The sequence below is a fragment of the Seriola lalandi genome, unplaced genomic scaffold, assembly GCF_002814215.2.
Source record: "Seriola lalandi dorsalis isolate HSWRI2012SDOR001 ecotype SW California unplaced genomic scaffold, Sedor1 jcf7180002054519, whole genome shotgun sequence".
Classification (NCBI taxonomy): Eukaryota; Metazoa; Chordata; class Actinopteri; order Carangiformes; family Carangidae; genus Seriola; species Seriola lalandi.
The window spans coordinates 672191-693354 of NW_019525072.1; the positions used below are offsets into that span (position 1 = coordinate 672191).

Below are 21164 nucleotides of genomic sequence, written 5' to 3' on the forward strand. Positions count from 1 at the left end.
GAAGGAGCAAATACTCTGAGGGCGGAAAAACCATAAATCTACCTGTGCTTCTTCTATTCTGCCATCTTACACCCCCTCTGCCCTCACCCTCCCTCCCTCTCTGCGCTCAGATGAATGGGGGGAATGCGAGTGAGTCAGTGGAGCGGTGCTGGGCCTTTGCTTAGTGACAGACAGTCTCCTGTGTGCTGCTCACTTCAAAGCGCTGCTGAAACCTGACTAGCTCCTTGTAAACAGTGCCGTCTGGCCCGAAGGCCCACTTCCTGCGCTTAACTCAACTTAATGGCTGGCTTGTTTGGCTTTGCACTGAAGCAGAGAAACGAATGAAGAGTGAGAGAATGAAGAGAAGCGGCATGTGGGTGGGGTGCTGGTGGTAAAGAGAGTGAGATTGTTTTAGGGTTTTTTTTTTTTTTGGGGTGGAGGGGTTTGGAGAGCATGATGGAAAATTCAGTGTTATTTGGTTGCCTTTGTCTTTCTCCAGGGGAAAACAACAAAGAAAAGAAGAAAAGGAGGATCCAAATGAGGAGAGACGTGACTGTGATTTTGCGAATATTTGAAGTAAAACTTTGGATCTCAAACCGTCAGAACTAAATGGAGTCAGATGCTCCGCATTTAAGTCATGCCAGGAAAAAAAAAAAAAAAAAAAAAAGCTTTTCACAAAGTAATTTTCTCTGAGTAAATCTTGATGTACATGTTGCATGACCCATCTGGGGAATTTTTACACGGACTTTACCTGCCATGCAGATTTGGAAATGTAAGACATGCAGGTTTATAATTAAACAAACCTACTGTACAGAACTGTTAGAGGTGGTATCTATCTAGACTAGATTCCTTTCCTCTTTACTGCTGGTGCCCAGTTTTTCAGTGGCAGCCGTCTTCCATGTTGTTGATCTCAGATCTTTAATCTTGCATGCAGCCGTTTCCTGCTTGCTCGAGGGCAAGAAGGGACAAGCCGAGGATCGGGGGTAAGACAGGAAGAATGCTCTCTGAGCTGATATTATGATGTTGCTCTTATTGGAAGAAGGCCTTGGCATGTCAGAAAAGGATCACGTTGTTCGTCAGAAGCACCAGTGTTCTCCGTGTTACTGTGGAGCCATTGTTCAAGTTTGTGCCAATGTAGCATGAACTATTTCTTTTTCTTTTACTGTATGAGAATTAGACAGTATCAGGCCTATGAAGGGCTTTAATGGACAATGGGGGAGAGAAAAGAAAAAAAAAACTACTCAGACATGTAGTAAGCCTGTTTCTAATCAAATCTTGGCACAAACTCAAGAAGAACTCATGCTCTGAAGGCTAACGCTGGATTAGTTGCAGTCATACATTATCCTTAACCATAGGAGAGCTGCTGAGACTTTCCAGAGCACACACTACATCTATCTGTCTTGCTCTGCCTTGAAAAAGTCTACAGGAAGTGCAATATGTTCTCTCTCCTCCTATCATCGCTTTCAGAGGTGGCCGCTGTGAGTGGGATGGAGCGTAACAAGTTGGCAGGAGACTGAAGGTTTAAATGTACATTTCAGTTTCTGACTTTGATTCAGGGCATACAGCCATAAATACTGGGCCTGACAGTCACCATCAGGAGGTGTCCTGCTTTTCTCCATTTATTTTGTGTCCACTAAAATATCTTTCTTTTGACTGGTTAACATGGTGCATATTCATTTATGGTACATAAAGGTACTTTTTCTAAGGGAGACTATGGTTGTTTTTTGCTGCTAATGATTTTATTTGTTTTAATATTACTATGATGATTTGTCCTCCTGGTCTCTTTTAGGCTGGCGTTATGCCTTACAAGTATATCACTAAACCATGAACTCTCACATCACATTGCCTGAATAGCAGTGGCAAATATAGCAGAAACTGTGGAAAGGGGTTTAGCCCACCAAGCTTCCTAACTTTATATTCTTGGTGGCTCATTTTCATGCCTCATGCAACCCCATTTGTCTGGGATTTTATTGCTCATAAGTGCACTGACCACTCAGGGGTGGCTTTGACAAGAAAACAAACACAACAGTTGGGAAGAGACTGACCCCGTCAGGTACCCCCCCCCCCCCAGGTCCTTCAGGGCAAGGGTGTATACGGTATCTGGGTAGAAAGTGAGGGAGTGCCTCACAGCCTCTCCAGCTGCTGAGCAGAGAGGTGCCGACAGCTGCGTGACAGATATTTTGGGAGCCTGCAGCACGCCTGGGATAATAATGGGCTTGACTGGGAGGAGTGTGTGTGGAGGGGAGGGAATGGTTAATGTGCATCCAGACACCACAGTGTATACACAACTGTGCCACTCTCGTAAATGTTCGGGGGTGATGGTGCAAGTAGCAAATGATAACACGAGCAGGGATGAGGTGTCTGGGGTTTTAACCTACTGTGTTGTGTCATTGTTCAGTTGCAGTCACAGTGTATTGAGTTGCAGATTTTGAGCTGAAACTGAACCTGATGGACCTGCAATCTGATCAGTTCTTCTGAAATAGTCATTTTGAGTTGTTGGATACTATTGACTTGTGAGGGAAGTCTTTTCTGATCCAAACAGTCCGTAGGTGGAAGTCAGAGATTATAACAATGGTCCCACCGGGAGTTTTGTTCCAATGCAGCAGGAGCTAAAAAGTGAGTCTAGAAAGCCACACCACTCAACAGCTGTAGAAGTAATCAAGGAGTTTTTAATTGATAAGTCCATCAATCTCCTTCAGATACATTATAAGGCAGTAGAATCATTCTTATTGGCCTATTAAAACAATATTGCAGTACTCTGATCTCCAGGTAAACTAGGTGTATTAAACAGAATGAGGTAGTACTGCTCTAATCCAGTCTGTTGCTCTCCCGTGGGCCCCAGTGAGGCCTCAGGCTTGGATGATGACTTATTGAGCAGGCTCCTCTCTGGCGAGGGCCGACCTCCCTGTTTTAATGGAGGCCCTCTTAACAGCTCTTTTTGAGGAATTTACAGCCCCGGCCCCGTCCCACTCCAGTCCAGGAGAGGGAAGGCGGGGAGGGAAGCACACTGCAGCCTTGTCTCAACAGAGCCAGCAGTGGAAATGTACAGCTTCAGGCAAGGTGGCAGCAGAGCTTCTGTTTGAGTGTTTGTGGGTGTGTGTGTGTGTGTGTGTGTGTGCGTGTGCCCGTCTGTCTCTCTCTATCTGTGTATGTGAGTGTTCACTCGCCTGTATGTGCTTCTGAGCTTGTGTTCATGTGTGTAAATCTAAGTGAATGAGTGAGTGGAAATAGGAGGGCTCCAGTTCTGTAGGTTCCCTCTGTAATTTCACTCTCTGCACAGCATAATCGCTTCCATGTGGGCCCTCACCAACAACAGAGGGGTGGAGGGGCCTCATTGCAAAGGTGGGAGTTAAACACAGACGCACATACAGGCTCACAAATGCTCTCTCTCATGGAACAGGATTGCCAAGGCTTTTCACTAGATTACTAGACTGCAAGATTTTTTACATTTGTTGAAGTTATTTGAAAATAATTTTTTTTATTTGACGTTGAGAGTTACTTTAAGCCTCAATGATAAGGTTTTTTTTTAAGTTAACACATTTAAAAACAGACAATACTACACATAACTGTTTTGCCATTGGCACATCAAACCACAAATGTGTAATATCTTGCGTGCGACCCAGATAAAATCTTGTTATTACAATCTCTCAATTATCTGAAATAGCAGGAAGTCCAATATGCCTAATTTATCCTCATTGGCAATTTCCTTTAGAAATACTTAGAACTTTTTGCGGTTTTCCTTTTTGCATCCAGTGTTTTTTTGTTTTTTTTAATTTGGGGTAGCTCTCACTGCACACTCACCGCTCACTCACTTTCATCGTTGAGCTGTCGGCTCGAATGCCCCCAGGACTGCTGGGCCAGACAGTCACGGTCAATGTGTGAAACCAACAGAGCGAAAAACAACAGGACCTTTTGCACAACAGGGTCAGCATTTAAAGACACCTCTAACTGAGCTCATTTGCTAGTTCAGCCGCAGGAAGAGAACTAATACGGCACAACAACAACAAAAAAGTCTTGACAGGAAAGATGGTATTTTAAGACATATATACAGTATACAGCACATATATACAGCATATATATATATATATATATATATATATATATATATGTGTGTGTGTGTGTGTGTGTGTGTGAGACATGGGCTGTGTAACATGATCTGACCTGAAACTAAATTTTAAAATGTACATGCAGTGTTTCAAAGATCTGAAGCTTAAGTTACTATTGTTACGACAGTGGACAACACCCCCTGCTGTTTTGGCACCTCTACTGCCTCAACACAAATTAAACATACAGAAAAAACCTAATGAAATGATCCCTCATGAATAAAATAAGTACATTTTTTTTCCCAACAGAAAACAAATAAGGGAATGTTGTGAGAATAGTGAGTGGTGTAACAGCCAGCAGGCCACAGGGCAGCTTTGGCCTCTCAGTAATCTACTACAACCAGAGGCAATGTATGACTGTTTGTCCTGCAAGCCTTAGAGCTGCTGTGGGAGAAGTCACGGGGTCAGTGGTCAACTTAAGTGTTACATTTTTCATGCCGCTGAGGAAGCTTCACGATATTTGTGCTGAAAAGTTGTAGGCTATATGTTGTTTTTTTTTCCACTTCTTTATGAAGTGAGCACAAAGACGGAAATGTCAATAGGTTCTTCAAGCCACAACTTTGCTTGTTGTGAAGGCAGTGAGTGGAAAACTCAGATGCAATCCAAGCACCAACATAGGTCAAAGAGATGGCACAATTCCTGTAAAACTGTACATTTTTTATTGTATAAATCACTAATCCTCTGTCGATAGAGGCCCATATTTAGAATTCCAGTGGCGATACAGTGCATATATTCATGCTATGTCACAAGGGGGATGTTATAGTGCCGTTTTAGGTTCCCCCTTAAGGTTTTCTCTCCCATGATTGGCAACTGCTGTGTTTCACCTTAGGTACACAAGATTACAAGAAAGAAAGCTCACCTGGATTTTTAGATCTTACCGATAGTTTGTATATGGGATGGAGCGTGGGGAGAGAGTGGAATCATCATACTAGAAAGTTTATGTGGGGCAGAGCATTCATTTTTATTACAGACATTTGAAACTGTAATGAAGCACCATCATGTCTTTTTTATTGCTGCAGATAAAGGGAACAAACGCAATACAATCAATAATGGATTTAGATGTTGTTTCATGATACCTTTTCAATGCAGAATTTAAGAATTGCAAGAACATGACCGCTTTACCAGAATGGAGAATATATTACCTTAGATTGTACACTGTATCACACACCTTGTAGCATGTACATAATTGGCCTGTAGATGGTGCCAGTCTCTTCTTAGTGATGGTGTGAGGGACTCATGTCTGACCAACTGAGCCACACTGAAGGGGTGTAATTAGTTGAACATGCATGTTTTAGGTCATTATTGTCAAGTGGTCATTGGCGTTGTGTGTTTAACTCTGACTCTGCTTTTCCAGCTAAATGGTCGACCACACTTTTTTTTTACCCACTATGCATCTCACTGGAAAACCCAACCTGACTCAGCCCCGCTGCACGTCACCCTCACTTGTGGCAGCAGGCAAGAAATGTGACACCAGAGGGCACTGCAGTTCAGTTGTGCAAGCCTGTTCATGCAGCAGTTAATGCATGCCGTCCGTATATGTGATGATATTAGAGACATACATGACATTATAAGACACATTTTACATGTATAATATCATAAATATTAACAATATTTCACCTAATACATCTTCACTGACTAATTTATGTGACTCTTTTGGTCACTATGAGTATTAAAGAGAGATATGATGTTGCAAAAAACACATAAATGAGGAGGTCGTGCACTGTAAAATTATGTAAAGATTAACTTGTTTGATACATTATTTTTTCATTACTTCATCAACTTTTAAACATGTTTTTTTAGTATCATCTTTATAATGCGGTTAGTGTTTTGTATCTGCAACAACTTCCTCAAACAGATGTCACAGAACATGGCGACAAGTTCTCTACCAGTCAGAAACAAATGTCAGGTCGTACCATTATATCTTGCTAGCTGTTTCAACATTTGTAGCATCATGTGATATATATGTGTTACAGTGTTACAGTTTCCTGTCATAGTCAAGTTTTTCCTTCATGAATCATTTACCTTTTGCTTTAAAAAAAACAAACAAAAAAAAAAACTTAAGTATTACCACATGTTTTTAGATATAAGTACACTCACATTGCATCACTTCAACTTCTGAAGCACAACAAAGATTTCTACTCACAGGCTGAATATTTTCCCCCGCTCTGCTGTGACTATCTTCAGTCTACATCTGTTCCCTCATGCTCAGATTGAGGAGTCATGGTGGATAGTTAAGGAAAGGCAGCAAACTTTTAGTTTTCACACAGCGGTCGTTCAAACACAGACAGCTGACCACACGACCCGCATGGATACCTTCAGCTGGTAAAAGTTGCGGCATGTAGAGGGGGGTGGTGGGGGCAAATTAATGGGTCAGTCAGCATGTCTCCCCTCCTGCTCTAGACTCTATTGTGCGTAGTAAGTGGCCCTGTGCCTAAATTACATTAATTATGCTCCTACAAGCCAAGGCTCTGTGGGAGGAATGCAGCATTATCACTTTGTTTCTTCTTAATGAGCAGCTTCAGAGTTTCTGCCAGCTTTCTCTGCATGTGTTTGCTTTTCCCCCTGGGGACTGTCACATCTTATTTAAAGCTTTGAGTCATACCTTATCACATACTGTGTTTATCATAACGTGAAACATAAATGAAGAGATCATTTATCTTTGTATTATGAAAGCCTCTAACAGTAATTACTAGCTGTACTTGAAGGGCCCATTAACACCAATACAATTAGAGTGGAGGCCTTAATTGAATCACTTATGCAGTGACATTGAATATGTGCTATAGCAGTTTCCTGAGCAGATGCAATATAAAATATCAAGAGCAGATTATCTTGTACATTCATTCAGTCAATCCTACTTTTACAAGCTGGAGCATGTAGCTGTGCTATGAACCCAAACAAGTCATGGAGGATGATCTTGCAAATGCAACATGAGAAGGAAAAAAGGCTTCAGTCTTATTTGCAGTTTTATATGAGTTTGAGAATGTGCCGAGAAATATATAATTATTTTTCATTTCGATTGTGAAGTTTTAGGAATTACCAGTGGTTTCACCCCATCTCTCTGTTCATTTTATTCCCCTCAGAATTATGAGAATAATGTGGTATTTAGTTTTTATTTATTTAAAAAAAACCTTTATAACTTCTGCTATTTTATAAAAGTGATACATTTCACAAATTTGGTCCATACTATAAATGCATGCAATTCTATGTTAGAATCTACAATGTGAAAAAGTCCTTCCAATAGTGTCTGTCTGTCTGCAGCGTTTTGGTAAATGTTTGATTTGGGAACTTTTCCCTCACAGAAACTAAAACAATCCCCTCACAGTGCTTTTCTGTGTGATCACTGATGTGGAATTTGGGAAACTGGGATTGGGAGCAGAGCGAAAAGCGATGTTATAACCACCTCAGTGGGCTTCTGGTGTGTTCACTGACATTTACCACTCTCAATGCAGTTTACTCGCCTCATTAACACTGATGTACCAAGATTCAGACATGTTAAATACAGTCAGGTCACAGTCATTTGCTCTCCCATGATGAAAGATGCAGAGTGTGTGTTTTCACAGCACTGCTCTGCTGGGTTGATCGTCTCAACAACATATGTTCATCACGAGAACAAGAGCAGGCCCCTCTTGACACTTCTCCGTGTTACCATAGCAGCAGGTGGATCTGTTGAAGTGACGCTTTTACCCCAGAAACAGCCTCCCTGTCCAGGTGGCCACATAGGATTTACGAGCCTGTTGTTCACAATCACAGCTTTACAGTCCATGGGCGTGAAATGCACATTGCCAGCGTCACTCGCATCACAAAGTTCAGTTGCGGCATTGATAAGTGAGAAGGCAAACAGGGAAATCGATAAAGCACTGTGCATTCACAAACAGCACACAATATGACCTTTGGCTGGGTGGGTAGATAAGTCCCCCACTCCCCTTCCTCCCGCTCTCCTGCTTTCTGTCTTTTCTTGTTTATGTGTAGTGTGTGTCTATTAGCCATGATAATAAAGAGAGGGGTCTGAGTAGTGGGTGGGGGGATCATGCGTTACAGTGACTTTAAGGAGAGATAAGGAGAGACCTGCCCATTCTGAAATGGCCAAAGTAAAAGAGAAAGATTTCTGATGTAGGTGGAGTTAGTGTAGATCGTGGGAGGGTGAGAAAAGAGGACTCAAACATGTGCTGAGAAGTGTGAAGAGTGGGGGCAGAGCAGCACTAGCTTTGAGAGAGAGAGAAAGAGAGAGAAAGAGAGTGAAAGAGAGAAAGAGAGAGAAAGAGAGAGGCTTATTGGTTTTACACAGAATCAAGTTGCAGAGGCCCATACAGCAGTGACAGAGAAAGGAAGTGTGATAATCAGCTTGGGAAATGACTCTTTAAAGTTGTTCTGCTCAGAGACCGGGGCTGCTCTTAAACAGACATGAATGGTGATGGCTGCAAACAGCGTTATGTGTCAACCTTCAGGATACAGATCAAACCACCACGTGCATCATCTGCACCAGGGAATGGGCCGGGAACTATTGACACCGCGGTCAAATGTACTGATACAGGTAAGGGCTGCATGAGAGAGAGAGAGTGGGAGAGGAAATGAATAATTTAAGGTTGTGTGTTTGTGTTGGAAAGACTTCTGGTGACATTTACCATGCTGTTGATGCAATTGTTTGAATAGACAAGTCCGAACATGGTGATACCTCTTGATGACTGTCTGGTGTGCTGCAAAAACAGAGGACAGTAAATTTGTTTTTATTTTCTCCTGGAGTCGAAACAAATTATTTTCCAGAGAAACATGACACACTCCAAATTTGTTGCTTCTAGACTTAATATCCGGTGTTATATTGGCCCTGAGTTAAAATGTCCAGTTATCTGATTGTTTATTCTATTGGGGGACCTTTCACTTCAATGTCAGCCCACAATTAAACTCGAATTTCAAGGCTTAGTTACTTTTTAAATGATTTCATGCCCGATGAACATTTGAACAACATGCCATCTCTCATCTATTTCAGTTTCTTTTTCAGTCACCAATATAAACTGGACTCGTGGCTTTTGCCCAGAAAAATGTGACAACATATTTGGACAGATAGATGTAATGTTCTCATAGTATAATTCTGCCCACAGTTCAAGAGTATCTTCTCATTTAAATTAAACATCATCTGGCAGTTATTATTATCTGTTAGGTGACAACCCTGTACAGCATCTCTTACAAGTCAAACTTTCAGGAAGTGACAAAAATGGACTTAATATGTCAACTTGGCCACAGTGTCAATCTGAAGTAGCCCAAAGTGTTTTGAAAGTTTTTTTTTTTAGCAACGTCTTACTGACATTTCAAACCTGCTAATAAAAGCTTTGAGTTCTGTAAATGTAAGCAAAAAAAAAAAGGTTAAATAGTCTTGATGCGAACAAGGTCTTAAGTGTGTGCAGAGGTGCAGCTCAAAGTATTTGGCTCGATTGTTTCAGTGCCTGTCCTCACACGTCAGGCTGTTCAGTAAATAATTTGTTCATTGTAAACTATGGCTAAAGGTTGATGCTAAAATACCCATTTGATTAAATCATAACCAGTTTATTGTCGATGACCTAACGTTACGAGATGCAATCAGATTTGGTCAATTTTTACACAATGTTTAGGTAAAGTATTGCACTACTTCTGATAGTCCTCTGTAATAATAACCAATTATACTGGCGACACCATGTAATGTCACCCAGTGGTGCTTCTTATTTACCAAACAGGGGGAGTGCAGATCCTCCCTCTGGCTAAGATCCAAACTTCAAGCAACTATTTAGCATCACTCAAGTGAAAATAAACAACTGCATTTCATATAATCCAAGATGTGGCCATGTGAGGCTTAAAAAGAGAAAACACACACACACACACACACACACACACACATACACACAGACAAAAAACGAATAAAAAACCTCAACTCAGTCAGAATGACTGTATATGTATTTTACATTAAGGCATAATAAAGATGTCAGTGCTGTGGTTTTCTGGCCAGAGCTGACCTGAATTCATGTGACACATTTAACAAGAGAGAACAGGAAGAATAAAAGAAATGAAGTAGTGTGAACGGTTATGGTAGATGGGAGGATGGAACATCACACTTACAAAGCATTTCATATCTGTAGCCACAGAGGATCAGTGTGATAATACAGCATGTGAATGAATGCAACACACAAACTAAAATAACATTTTTAGCCAAAATTACACACCAAAGACTGAAATAAAGGCAGGAAATTTAAAAGACTTAATGATTAATTTTTGTAAAAAATAGGATTTGTGTGAAGTTTTGAGTTTGCTCTTCTATAAAATCAGGGGCTGGTCATCAATAACACTATAAAGCCTCCTGCTTGTGTTGCTCTTTTCTTTTGTGCCTCACCTCCTTCCACCCCCCCGCTTCCTCTCCATATCCAGGGTCTCTCAGCCTCTCGTCATGTAAACATCTGGACCCACCCGTCTTCATAGAGCCTCTGCAGGACTGCAGCGTGGACGAAGGAAGTGACATCACACTACGTGGAGTTCTCAAGGGAAGTCAGCCTATCAAAGTGTCATGGTTGCACAATGGTGAGCAGAGACATCTTGATGTTTGCTCGGGGTCAAATGCTGACCCAAAGTGAACCAGATACAGTGAGTGAAAGTAAACACTGCTGAGTTCATCAGTCCCTGTTTATTTGGTTTGTTCAGAACAGTATTTATAGGATGGAAAAAGGATTAATGACTTGTGAGGTTCATGCCATGTTTTCCTGACTGCACCATTAAAGATTTTAGATGTCTTTTGCCTCATTTTGTACCAAAGCGTAAGTTTGAACAATGCCCGGCCATGCAAACAACATTGATAATGATGGCTCCAACATCAGGGTTCAAGAAGTTAACAGCATTTTCACTCCTGTATCCGGCATCATTGTCGGTCCTTCCTCTCTCACTTTCCTTCTCATCGTTCTTCTTGGGCATTACGCCAGTAGAAGAGTGTGTTTCTAGTTCGTTTGTTTGCTCCTATGGGCAGGTGAAGTGGCCCGCTTTGGGAAACATTCTTTCGATGGCAGGGACGTGAGCTTTGTGGTGACGGAGTGCCTGCCGGAAGATGCTGGTGCCTACACCTGTTTGGCGGAAAACAGTGCAGGGAAGACGTCCTGCTGCGCTGCCGTGTTCGTCAGAGGTGAGGGAGACGCTGGGGATTTTCAAATTCTAAGAAGATCAATTCTCATAATATTTGTCTAATGAGTTGTGCCTCATTCAGTGAGACTGTCACCACAATAAGTGCAAACAAGTCTGAGTTTCATTTCTGATACAACCTCTTCTCCTTTTCCTCTCACTCACAACCAATCCAGACTTTGAAACTATCTGTGGTATGCACAGTCACATCTCAAAGATCCCCACTTCTGCATCCAAGAGCATTATGGAAAACGGAATGTCACCACAGTCTCCCAAAGATGAGCGACAGGAATTCAGACGGTCTCTTTGTACCTCCGATACAGGGTCTGATAAGCAGAGTCCAGTCTCCTCTCCAAGAGGTAATCAGATAATGACTCATTTCACATATAGACAGAGGATTTTTAGACAATTTTAGAAGTCAAACTTTTGCTAATAATAACAACACATAAGTTGCAGCTTCCTTCCTTACACCAGGAAAATATATTGGCCTCTTTACCATTGTTTTAACTTCTTCCGGATTTCCATGGTATATTTATAAATGAGGAGGAAACACATCATTTCCAGTCCTTGTGTGATTGGCTGTCAGGCGACATGTAGTGTATACCGAACAGGAATTATGCAGGACTTCAACAACAACAATGCAGCTTTCTGATACACCCACTGAAAGTTCTCAGTCACAAGTGAGCACCATGTAGGGAAGTGGACAGTGCACAGTACAGTAAAACTTGCTGAGTCTGTAAACTGATAGCCATAGACAGAAGAGGGCCACACCTCTAAAGTCACCGACTAAAAACCTACCTGCACTCCATCCGTCTCTGCAGAAGTCATCCCAAAGAAGAGAGCCAACTCAGGGAAAGGTGAGCAACACATTCACTTATCCTTTTTTTTCTCCTCCTCATTTGCTATCTCTGCCAAATGTCAGAGCAATGCACCTGTCTTTCCATCATCTCCACTCACCTGTCTCTTCCTCATTCACCGTCTGATTTCGTTTGTTCGTGTTAATGTAACTGATTCATTAGAGACTGTTTTGTATGTGTGTGTGTGTGTGTGTGTGTGTGTGTTTGTGTATTTGTGTGCATGTGCTGTTGTTGTTTGACCTGTAGCTACACCTTCTTTTTTAGCCTTTGTTCTTTTATAATGTTGCCAGGCTGTGAGCTATTCTGCCCCCATATACTTTACCTTAGGGTGTAGGCTGCAACAATAAAAGCATGAAAAGCTCATACAATAAGGTCTGCATGTTTGTTCAGTGCGCAGGTTATGTTGTCCTCTTACAGCTAACAGGAATGTGTTTTTGTATTGCTTAAATTAGATAGAAGTGATGGCTGGGCAGGGAGGTGCAATAACCGGTTGTGTAAAGAATGTAGACTGTAGATACTAAAGACATTTAAACATGACACAGTTGAATCAGATTGTCCAGTCAAATTCACCATCCTGATGCCATAATATTTGAATATTGACAGTGTCACAGATGATATGAACCTCAGCTCATATATGGAAATTTGTAGTCTAATGCAAAAACATGTGAACATTATATGACTATAGATTACACCACAGTGGTAAGACCTCAAATATGTGTTTAGTCTGCGTCCTTGAAGGATATTTGTCTAAGTAAACATTTTTCAAGTGTGTGAAAGATATTATAGACCCGGGATGTATAGGTGTCTTCAAAGAACAGTTGATCTAGTTTAACATTGTTTAACACACTTGATTACACAAGGACTGGTTGTACTTGTGTATGGTGTAGGTCACTTGTGTTTTGTATTTTGTATTTTGTTTCTACTTGAGACACTTGGTCTGCTGTATGGTACAATAATAAGGGTCTCGGGGGAAGTACAGTAATACACTCCCAGTTTTACAGTACAGTACAAACCTCTGTCTTTATCTTAAACTCACACACCACACTGGATAATTTCCTTCCAGTGTCATGTTTTGGGAATTTAGAAGATGAACTTCACCAGACACTACAATGAACAGGAAGACTTTGAGTCAAAACACTCACTATGTTTTGGCTATGCAGGTCCAGCATTACACTTTGAAAACCCTCCACAGCACCTCGAGGTGAAGGTGGGACAGACCGCCCGTGTGACGTGCTTTTTCACCGGCAGCCCTCCTGTGGTGTCCTGTTGGATCAGAAACAAAGAGCAGGTGTTGTATATCCTCTGTCTGCCATTCCAATTTAGTTTTTGTCTCCATTGTTTCTCAGACATTTCCTCACACATTTTACACCTGCAGATAGTGGATGGTCCAGAGCTGTGGACAGAAAACACAGATCGAAGCAGCACACTGGTTATAGCAGAGACGAAACCACAGCACACAGGCAGCTACACTATTGCAGTGAGAGACCGCAAGAGTTCAGCACAACACACGCTCACTCTTTCTGTAATAGGTAAGACAACGCACAGTTCCCTGCAGTTTCAACACCATGTGAAGCAGTTACTTGAACGCTTTATTAATCATCCTCCCACCAGAGAGGCCGCAGCCTCCTGCCTCTTCCCCTGTCATCTCCCGTGTCTCTGCCTCCAGCCTTGTGCTGTCCTGGTCGGGCCCCTGCTACGACGGTGGCAGTGTCGTCCTGGGTTATGTGATCGAGGCGAAGAAGCAAGGACGTGCTGAGCCTGGGGAGTGGAGCGAGCTAACCTCCCAGTGTAAGAGTACTTCATACAGAGTGAGTTCTGGGCTGCAGCCTCACAAGGAATACCGTTTCAGAGTGAGGGCCTACAACACCGTGGGAGCAAGCGAACCAGGACCAGTGTCGCCAGTGGTTAGGATGGAGCAGAAAGGTGAGGTGGTATGGGTTATTGAGGCCACATTTCAACATATAGGCAAATGTAATGAGGCTTATATGACATCTACTGTGTCTGTGCATAGATTTAGACAAACCACAAGAAGAGGAGGCCTCTCAAGCCTATACCTCTGTCACCATCGACTCTACCCACAAAGTCACAGATCACTACAATCTGCAGGAGAAACTGGGAATGTGAGTATCCGTCACGTCCAACCCCAAGCAAGTTTTTCAAGTACAGCTAAAACTTTTCAAGGAGAAGTCTCCCTTTAAATAGTGTGACTTGTCTTGAAGACGGTAAGTCGTGCCAAAAAAGGCAGAGGGAGATTAAATGGCAAGCATGTAGAGACATGGTTCTACTCTAGCAAGCCAGCAAATGTACCCCAATGTAAGTTTGGTGGTTGCAGTTAATAATGGAAAGAAATCTGTTAGTCAGGAAATGGACACTGTGGTGGTCTCACTCCCACTACGTGACCACATATTTCAAGATCTATGATGACATGACATTAGGATGTCATTCTTAAGGTTCAGAGATTTAAAAAAATGATTAAGTTCATCTCTTCATCAGGGGAAAGTTTGGCCTGGTATTCAAGCTAACACACAAAGAGACAGGACGTGTGTGCGCTGGGAAGTTCTACAAAGGCCGACGTGCCAAGGAGCGGGAGGCTGCTCGTAAAGAGATAGAGCTGATGAACTATCTCCACCACCCCAAACTGGTTCAGTGTCTGGCGGCCTATGATCACAAGCCTGAGATGGTCATGGTCATGGAGTTGTGAGTATCATGATGACACCCAGAAGTGGTTAAATTCTTGGGAGCTGCAAACTCCGGGTGTATACGAAGAAATATAATAACTGTTTGCTGTCACTGCGGTTCGTCTGTCTGCAGTATCGCAGGTGGGGAACTGTTTGAACGTATTGTGGATGACAGCTTTGAGCACACAGAGCCTGCCAGTGTGCGCTACATGCAGCAGATCCTGCAGGGGATTGACTACATGCATCAGCAAAACATTCTCCATCTGGACCTCAAACCTGAAAACATTGTGTGTGTTGACACCACCGGCACCTCCATAAAAATCATTGATTTCGGATTAGCCAGCAAGCTTGGTGTGTGAAATTAACATCTCTCAGTATTTATATATATATGTATGTTATGGAATGTTTATATATCAAATTATATGAATTATGTTCAACAGACGGCAACACGCCTCTGAAGGTGATGCATGGGACTCCAGAGTTTGTGGCGCCTGAAGTGATCAACTATGAACCTGTTTGTTTGGCCACTGACATGTGGAGCATTGGGGTCATCTGCTACATACTGTGAGTCACATTGTTTGACATTACAGCAATCACATTTATTCACTCTCTTGCTGAGAGTGAGATGGAAAGATCAATACCACTCTAAAGTCTGTACAAAAAATATGAAGCTATACAGGCAGTAGCCTTTTAGCTTAGCACAAAGACTGGAGACAAGGGGAAACAGCATCCACATACCTACTACAGCTCTTGGAGTCTCTCCTAAATGCCCAGCCAAGAAATAGTCAAGTACGTAACCCCCACATGAAACCTTAAAGCAGCTATAACCTATATATTTAAAATCACAATATCAAATAACAATGTTACATTGTGAAAGGCATCCCTTCTGGTGGTCATCCTACAGGCAATTATCACCTTAATCTGCTCCTCCGCTCAGCTTTTCACAGGTTTAGGGTGATTATCAGCGCATTGTTAAATTATTTTGGCCACAACTTAACAGTTATGGTTCACTTTCATTTTCATATTGCTGTTTTCGGCCACAGCAGGAAGCTGTTATCTGCAAAAAGCTTCAAAAACTCACTGCCTGCTCAGCACTAGACAGACAGAGTTAGGCAGTAGCTGCTAGAGAAAGTGAAGCATTTAAGATTGAACTAAAGAGCCAGATATTTCCCTCAGAAGAAAAACAAAACAGAGTTGTAATATTGGACATTCATCTGTCCAAAAGTGGTATCAAACTTCTCATACACAGACAGATTAAGGAAAAACCAACATAAAGTGTCTTAGTAAGGTATTTTGACACAACGTGCTGCCAAAACAGCTTCACTGCTCCTTGGCATCGACTCTACAAGTCTTTGAACTCACCTGGAGGGATGAAAACCATTCACCAAAAGATATTCCCACATTTGGTGTTATGATGATGGTGACGGGCCAAAATCTCCCATAGGTGCTCAATTGGGTCGAGATCTGGTGACTTCAAAGGCCATAGGATGACAGTGCCCCCACCCTATGGATGAGGGCACTGTCATCCTGTTTCTCCACTCATTTTTACGGTTTTTCCTTTGTCACCTGTCTCTAACTTGCTGCAAGAACTCAAGTCAGTGTGTCTATCTTTTAACCATCGCCGTGCACATTCCCATATCTGAATTTGGTGAGAGCAGTTTCAGATACTACAAAATCTATCACATCAAACTAGAAACCAGTCGGTTGGCCCCCATCAAACTGATCTAATTTACTTTACTTCTTAGTCCAAAGGTCCTTAATCAATTGCAATTCCAGAAAAAGACCCTGATAAATGTACTAAAACATAATATACTGATTGGATTCTGCTGGTAATAATAGTCACGATGGATAAACGTCTTGAATTTTAGACTTTTAATGCCACCTAGTGGATGTAGGTTGCAAAAGTCAATATAACAACACCACTACCTCTGTGTCTTTCTTTGGTTTTCAGACTGAGCGGCGAGTCTCCATTCCAGGGAAACAGCGATGCAGAGACCCTGGCCTTGGTCACAGCTGCCCAGTGGGAGTTTGATGAGGACAGCTTTGATGAGATAACAGACGAGGCCAAGAATTTCATCAGCTCCCTGCTCAACAAGGACACCAGGTGAATTTATAAATGTGGCTACTGCACAGCCGACAGATACCAGCTTCACTTACCCACCAATAACCCTCCATTTTGCCTCACAGGCGGAGGATGTCCTGTGAAGAGGCCCTTGCCCACCCTTGGATGGCAGCATTTGACTCTGGAGATCTTGCTGCCACAAAGTGTCTGTCTAAGGAAAAGATGAAGAGGTTTCTAGCCAGGCAGAAGTGGAAGGTAACATATCAAACCACTTGAATTTCATCCAGCTTCTGGAGTTTGAAGTGTTGGTTTTGCTTTCAGCTACAAACCTTTCCAATGTTTGTCTCATAGAAAGCAGGTAAGGCCATGCTTGCCCTGAAGAGAATGGCTTTACTCTCCAAGAGTGACAGCTCTGGATCTCCTACCAGCCCTGGAGGAGGTAACACACAGTCTTTTATTATCTTCCTCTTATCAGAACTATTTTAGTTTCCTGGTCTAACCCGGCTATATAAGCTTTCATCCACTTCCTCTTTCCTCCCACTTCCCGTCCCAGACTCACCCCTAAGCCCAGAAGCAGAGCATGCCCTACAGTCTCTGGAGCAGAAGATGCAGGGGCCACCCCAGTTCACCCAGAGCCTGGAGGACCAGACGGTAGCTCAGGGATCCAGTGTCCGTCTCTCATGTCACCTGACAGGTACACACCGACTTCTTATCCTGAGGCCTTCATTTAAGAGGTGTAAGAGTACAATGCGTATGTTTTAGTGACATTATAGTGTGCTTTGTTGACCACTTGACTTGCTTGACTCCCTAAAGACTTACAATATGAAAACAAAAAAAACAACTGAAGTTTTGATCTAGTAAAATTGACACATTGCAAATACCATTATTAGGTCTATTATTTTGAAAGAATACTGTGATTATAAATTGTTCACATTCAGTCCTTAAAGTGTTGCATCTTGCAATTACTTTATATAGACTTGTGACTTGACCTGAACCTTGATTTCTGCCTCTTTCCACCGTCCTCACCCCTCCCATCTGTCCTGACAGGATACCCCGATCCAGAGGTGGTGTGGCTGTGTGGGGAGGAGCCTGTAGTGGAGTCATCCACGGTGCAGATAGAGTACGAGGAAGACGGCCACTGTACCCTGGTCATCGCCAAAGTTGGCACTGTGGACACCAATGTTTACACCTGTAGAGCCACCAATGACCACGGGGAGACATTCTGCTCAGCCAACCTCACTGTTCAACAGTAGATTCATTATATCTATGTAGGCATACTATACAGGACAGAGATATACAGTAAATGTATTATTAATGTTCTTGAGTGCCACGAACAGTTGTACTATACATTCTTGCTTTGATACAAACGGGGGCCAAACTCTCTGTGGCTGAAAATATATAACGTATGTATTACTGTACAAAATGTATGAACAGATGAATATTGTTACAGAGCTATAAGCATTATTTCTTCATGGGACTAGGATGTGGTTTTACACTGTCTTAAACCACAAATGTATTTCTTACTTTGGCTCATGGGTGAATAAGTTTAAGACTCCCTTTCAAACCTGTCCCCTGGCAATATGAATAAATGAAGATATTCCTTTTGAAAAGAAAACAGGCCTGAAATGATCCTGTTTTCCAGAAGTTGTGTGTTGATCTGTGCTCGATCAGGTTACTCATCAGGAACACGCGTGTGGACGGTGTCATGCTGTTGAGAGAGTAATTATTTTTTCTCATGTAAGCAAATATATTTTACCACCTGACTTTTTATACAGCCCTGGAGGTCAGGTACTAGATCAACCCCGTCGTAACACATCATGTGGGTCTGATGGGGTTTGTCATGAAGTGCATAATGGTCGCTTGATCCGGTTGTCTGATGTCTGAGCCACTACAGGGGCACCTTCAGTCTTTGACTTAGTAGCTTTGGCCAAGGTCTCCTTTGTCTGGGCCAATGGTTTTCCTTCATGTGGGAGAAATGGGGTGGGGGGTGTCAGCAACTCGTGCATTTGTGTGTGTTGCCAAACTGTGCGCACAGTCATACAGACAGATATTTGGGAAATGCTGTCATGACAAAAGAAGGTCAGCAAAACTGCTTGGACTTTCTGTCTGCAGGTTCAATTTCAGACTGTAAACAATGCCATTGTAGCATGTTACTATAGACCATTCACCTGTAGAGGGGGAAAAGAAGAAAATCTTGTCCATTTTCTGGCTTTTACTCAAGATTTTCATAGTCATATTTAATTCATAGTCACCAGAGGGACCCCAATTAGACCGATACACATCTGTATAGGTCTGTTGGTTCTTCAGTTTCTCCCTCAGTTGAATTACCAGATCCATTCATTTCAACGGCGCAACTTTTGAACAGACTTTGAAGAGTTGCTTCCTGGGATAGATCAAACATGAGTTTTAGGCAAAAGTCCAAGAATTAGTTGTTATTTTTAGCAATGCTTTTGTTGTAACATCCCCCACCGGATCCCAGTTGTTCATAAAACTCACCCTGCAGTTTGATGTTTGTTTCTGTGAATGTCCATAATTACAACAGCAGGGAAATTTGTTCAGAGCCTCATGGTGACAATATGCTTGGAAAATGATACAGACAGCAGGAAAATGTTGATTGTCAAACTGTTCACACAAATAATATTGAGACAAATCTACCTCCATAGCAATCCATTTAAAATAGTTGGATGGCAGCTGCTAACAATATGGCAGACCTCCACAATTGAAAGGAAATCACGTGACCTTAGCAGCGGAAGTTCGTCTCCTACTAATGAATTTCCGGGTGGCACTGTGTAAATCATTAGGCTGTCCTACACGGAGAAGGATTTGCTGTATATTCTTTATTCTTTTCAGACACAGTTTCATTGAATGAAGATTTTTTTTCCAATTGTTTTTAATCCAATTTTTCTGCTTTATTTGATAGTGATAGTAGAGAGTGAAAGAGAAATGCAGCAAAAGGTCAGGCTGGTTTTGAAGACAGGTAATCTATCAGGTAAGCTACCAGGTGATCTACCAGGGCACCCAAGTGACAAAAATATATATTAAGACTGCTCTACCAATAAGTTGTAATTACCCTGTAATTATTTAATATGTGCTTAATATTCACTATGTAATGTATTTCTAAGTCAGGACTCTAAACATAAATTTGTGGCCTGCTCATTGGATCCATTACCTTGTACCATTATTATTTCTAGCACGTAGATACAAGTGTCTTCTGACTTCTAGTGACATCACGAGGCTACAGAAGCATTTACGTGAAACACAAAATTGTCACTTGAGACTTAATACTTCTGAGAATACAGACACCTGTCATTGTGATTTAACAGCTAAAGCTGCAACAATTAGGCCTAGCTACTTGATTAATCAATTTGTCGTTTGTTCAATAGTTGATTAATCATTGAAATCATTTTTGAAGTGATCCAATTTCACAATTATGAGAAGACGTCACCTCAGGAAACTGTCATGGACGTTTCACTATTTCACTATTTTCTCACATTTTACAGCCTGAACAATAGTTTGAAAAAATACAGTTAATGAATAATGATGATCATTTTTTCAAGCTCTTGTGACAACTATATGGTGTATTCTTCATTTTACATCGCCACAGATTTGGTTTGCTTGCTTTGGTCAGTTTATCCCAGATTGAACTTCTATAGTGTATCCACTAGATGGGGCTCCCACCATGGTTGTGTTTTTCCCCCAGGCGTACTAAAGCATTTTGGAAGAGCATGTAGTTTGATTGGAAGAACAGGCTATAGGGCCTTTAATAACATGCTATATGTTTGTGTCCTTTAATTTCAGACCTCACGGATCATTTACTTCTCATACACAGGGTTCTCTTGAGTCCTGACTGCTGGCCTTTGATTTGTTTGCAGATGGCAATGATTATAATGTAATAACTTATATGACAGAAATAGGGAAATCCCCTCTTTACTTTTTCTTCTCCATGTTAAGGGATTGAACCTGTTGCTCAAGGACACTTCAGGGTGTGTGTTTGCTGCATTTAAGGGGAGAACATGAAACCACCATGCTGATTTTCATTTACTGATCAACCAAATAGCAATTTATGCCTAAAAATTCAATCTGAGTGGCAATTTTTTTTTTTGACGCATAATTAAAGTGTTTGGAGTTGAGAGTTGAAATGAAGTCCCTCTGCCCATAACAATGTGTTTGATTAGGTTTGGATTCTTGTGCGAACGTCCTAATGGTGTGCATCAAGGTGTGTTGAGATTTCTGTATCAATGCAGGTAAACACAGTCATTCTGCAGCTCCGTCCACCTGGGTGGCGTTACAGTGGGAGGGGACACAGTAATATTCAGAGAGTCCAATGAGGGTACGGTAATATGATGTGCGCCCCCCC

At 41.9% G+C, this 21164-nt stretch overlaps 1 protein-coding gene across 1 annotated transcript; it reads left to right on the forward strand.

Annotated features, from left to right (window-relative positions):
- Window positions 1-8047: 8047 nt before the first annotated feature.
- mylk5 (myosin, light chain kinase 5) lies at window positions 8048-18422 on the forward strand. The gene is made up of 17 exons (XM_023413948.2): window positions 8048-8613; window positions 10473-10622; window positions 11062-11214; window positions 11387-11569; window positions 12032-12067; window positions 13228-13355; window positions 13443-13596; window positions 13679-13990; window positions 14079-14187; window positions 14561-14764; window positions 14879-15096; window positions 15186-15309; window positions 16697-16849; window positions 16933-17062; window positions 17159-17246; window positions 17361-17501; window positions 17855-18422. Exons 1-17 carry the CDS (start codon window positions 8484-8486, stop codon window positions 18058-18060), a joined length of 2619 nt encoding a protein of 872 aa, XP_023269716.1. The 5' UTR covers window positions 8048-8483; the 3' UTR covers window positions 18061-18422.
- The last annotated feature ends 2742 nt before the right edge of the window (window positions 18423-21164 follow it).

Coding starts and splice junctions, on each gene's coding strand:
- mylk5 (XM_023413948.2), top strand. CDS start 8,484: ATGAATGGTGATGGCTGCAAACAGCGTTATGTGTCAACCTTCAGGATA. Junction 14,765..14,878: donor ATGGTCATGGTCATGGAGTT/GTGAGTATCATG, acceptor GTCTGTCTGCAG/TATCGCAGGTGGGGAACTGT. Junction 17,247..17,360: donor TCCTACCAGCCCTGGAGGAG/GTAACACACAGT, acceptor TTCCCGTCCCAG/ACTCACCCCTAAGCCCAGAA.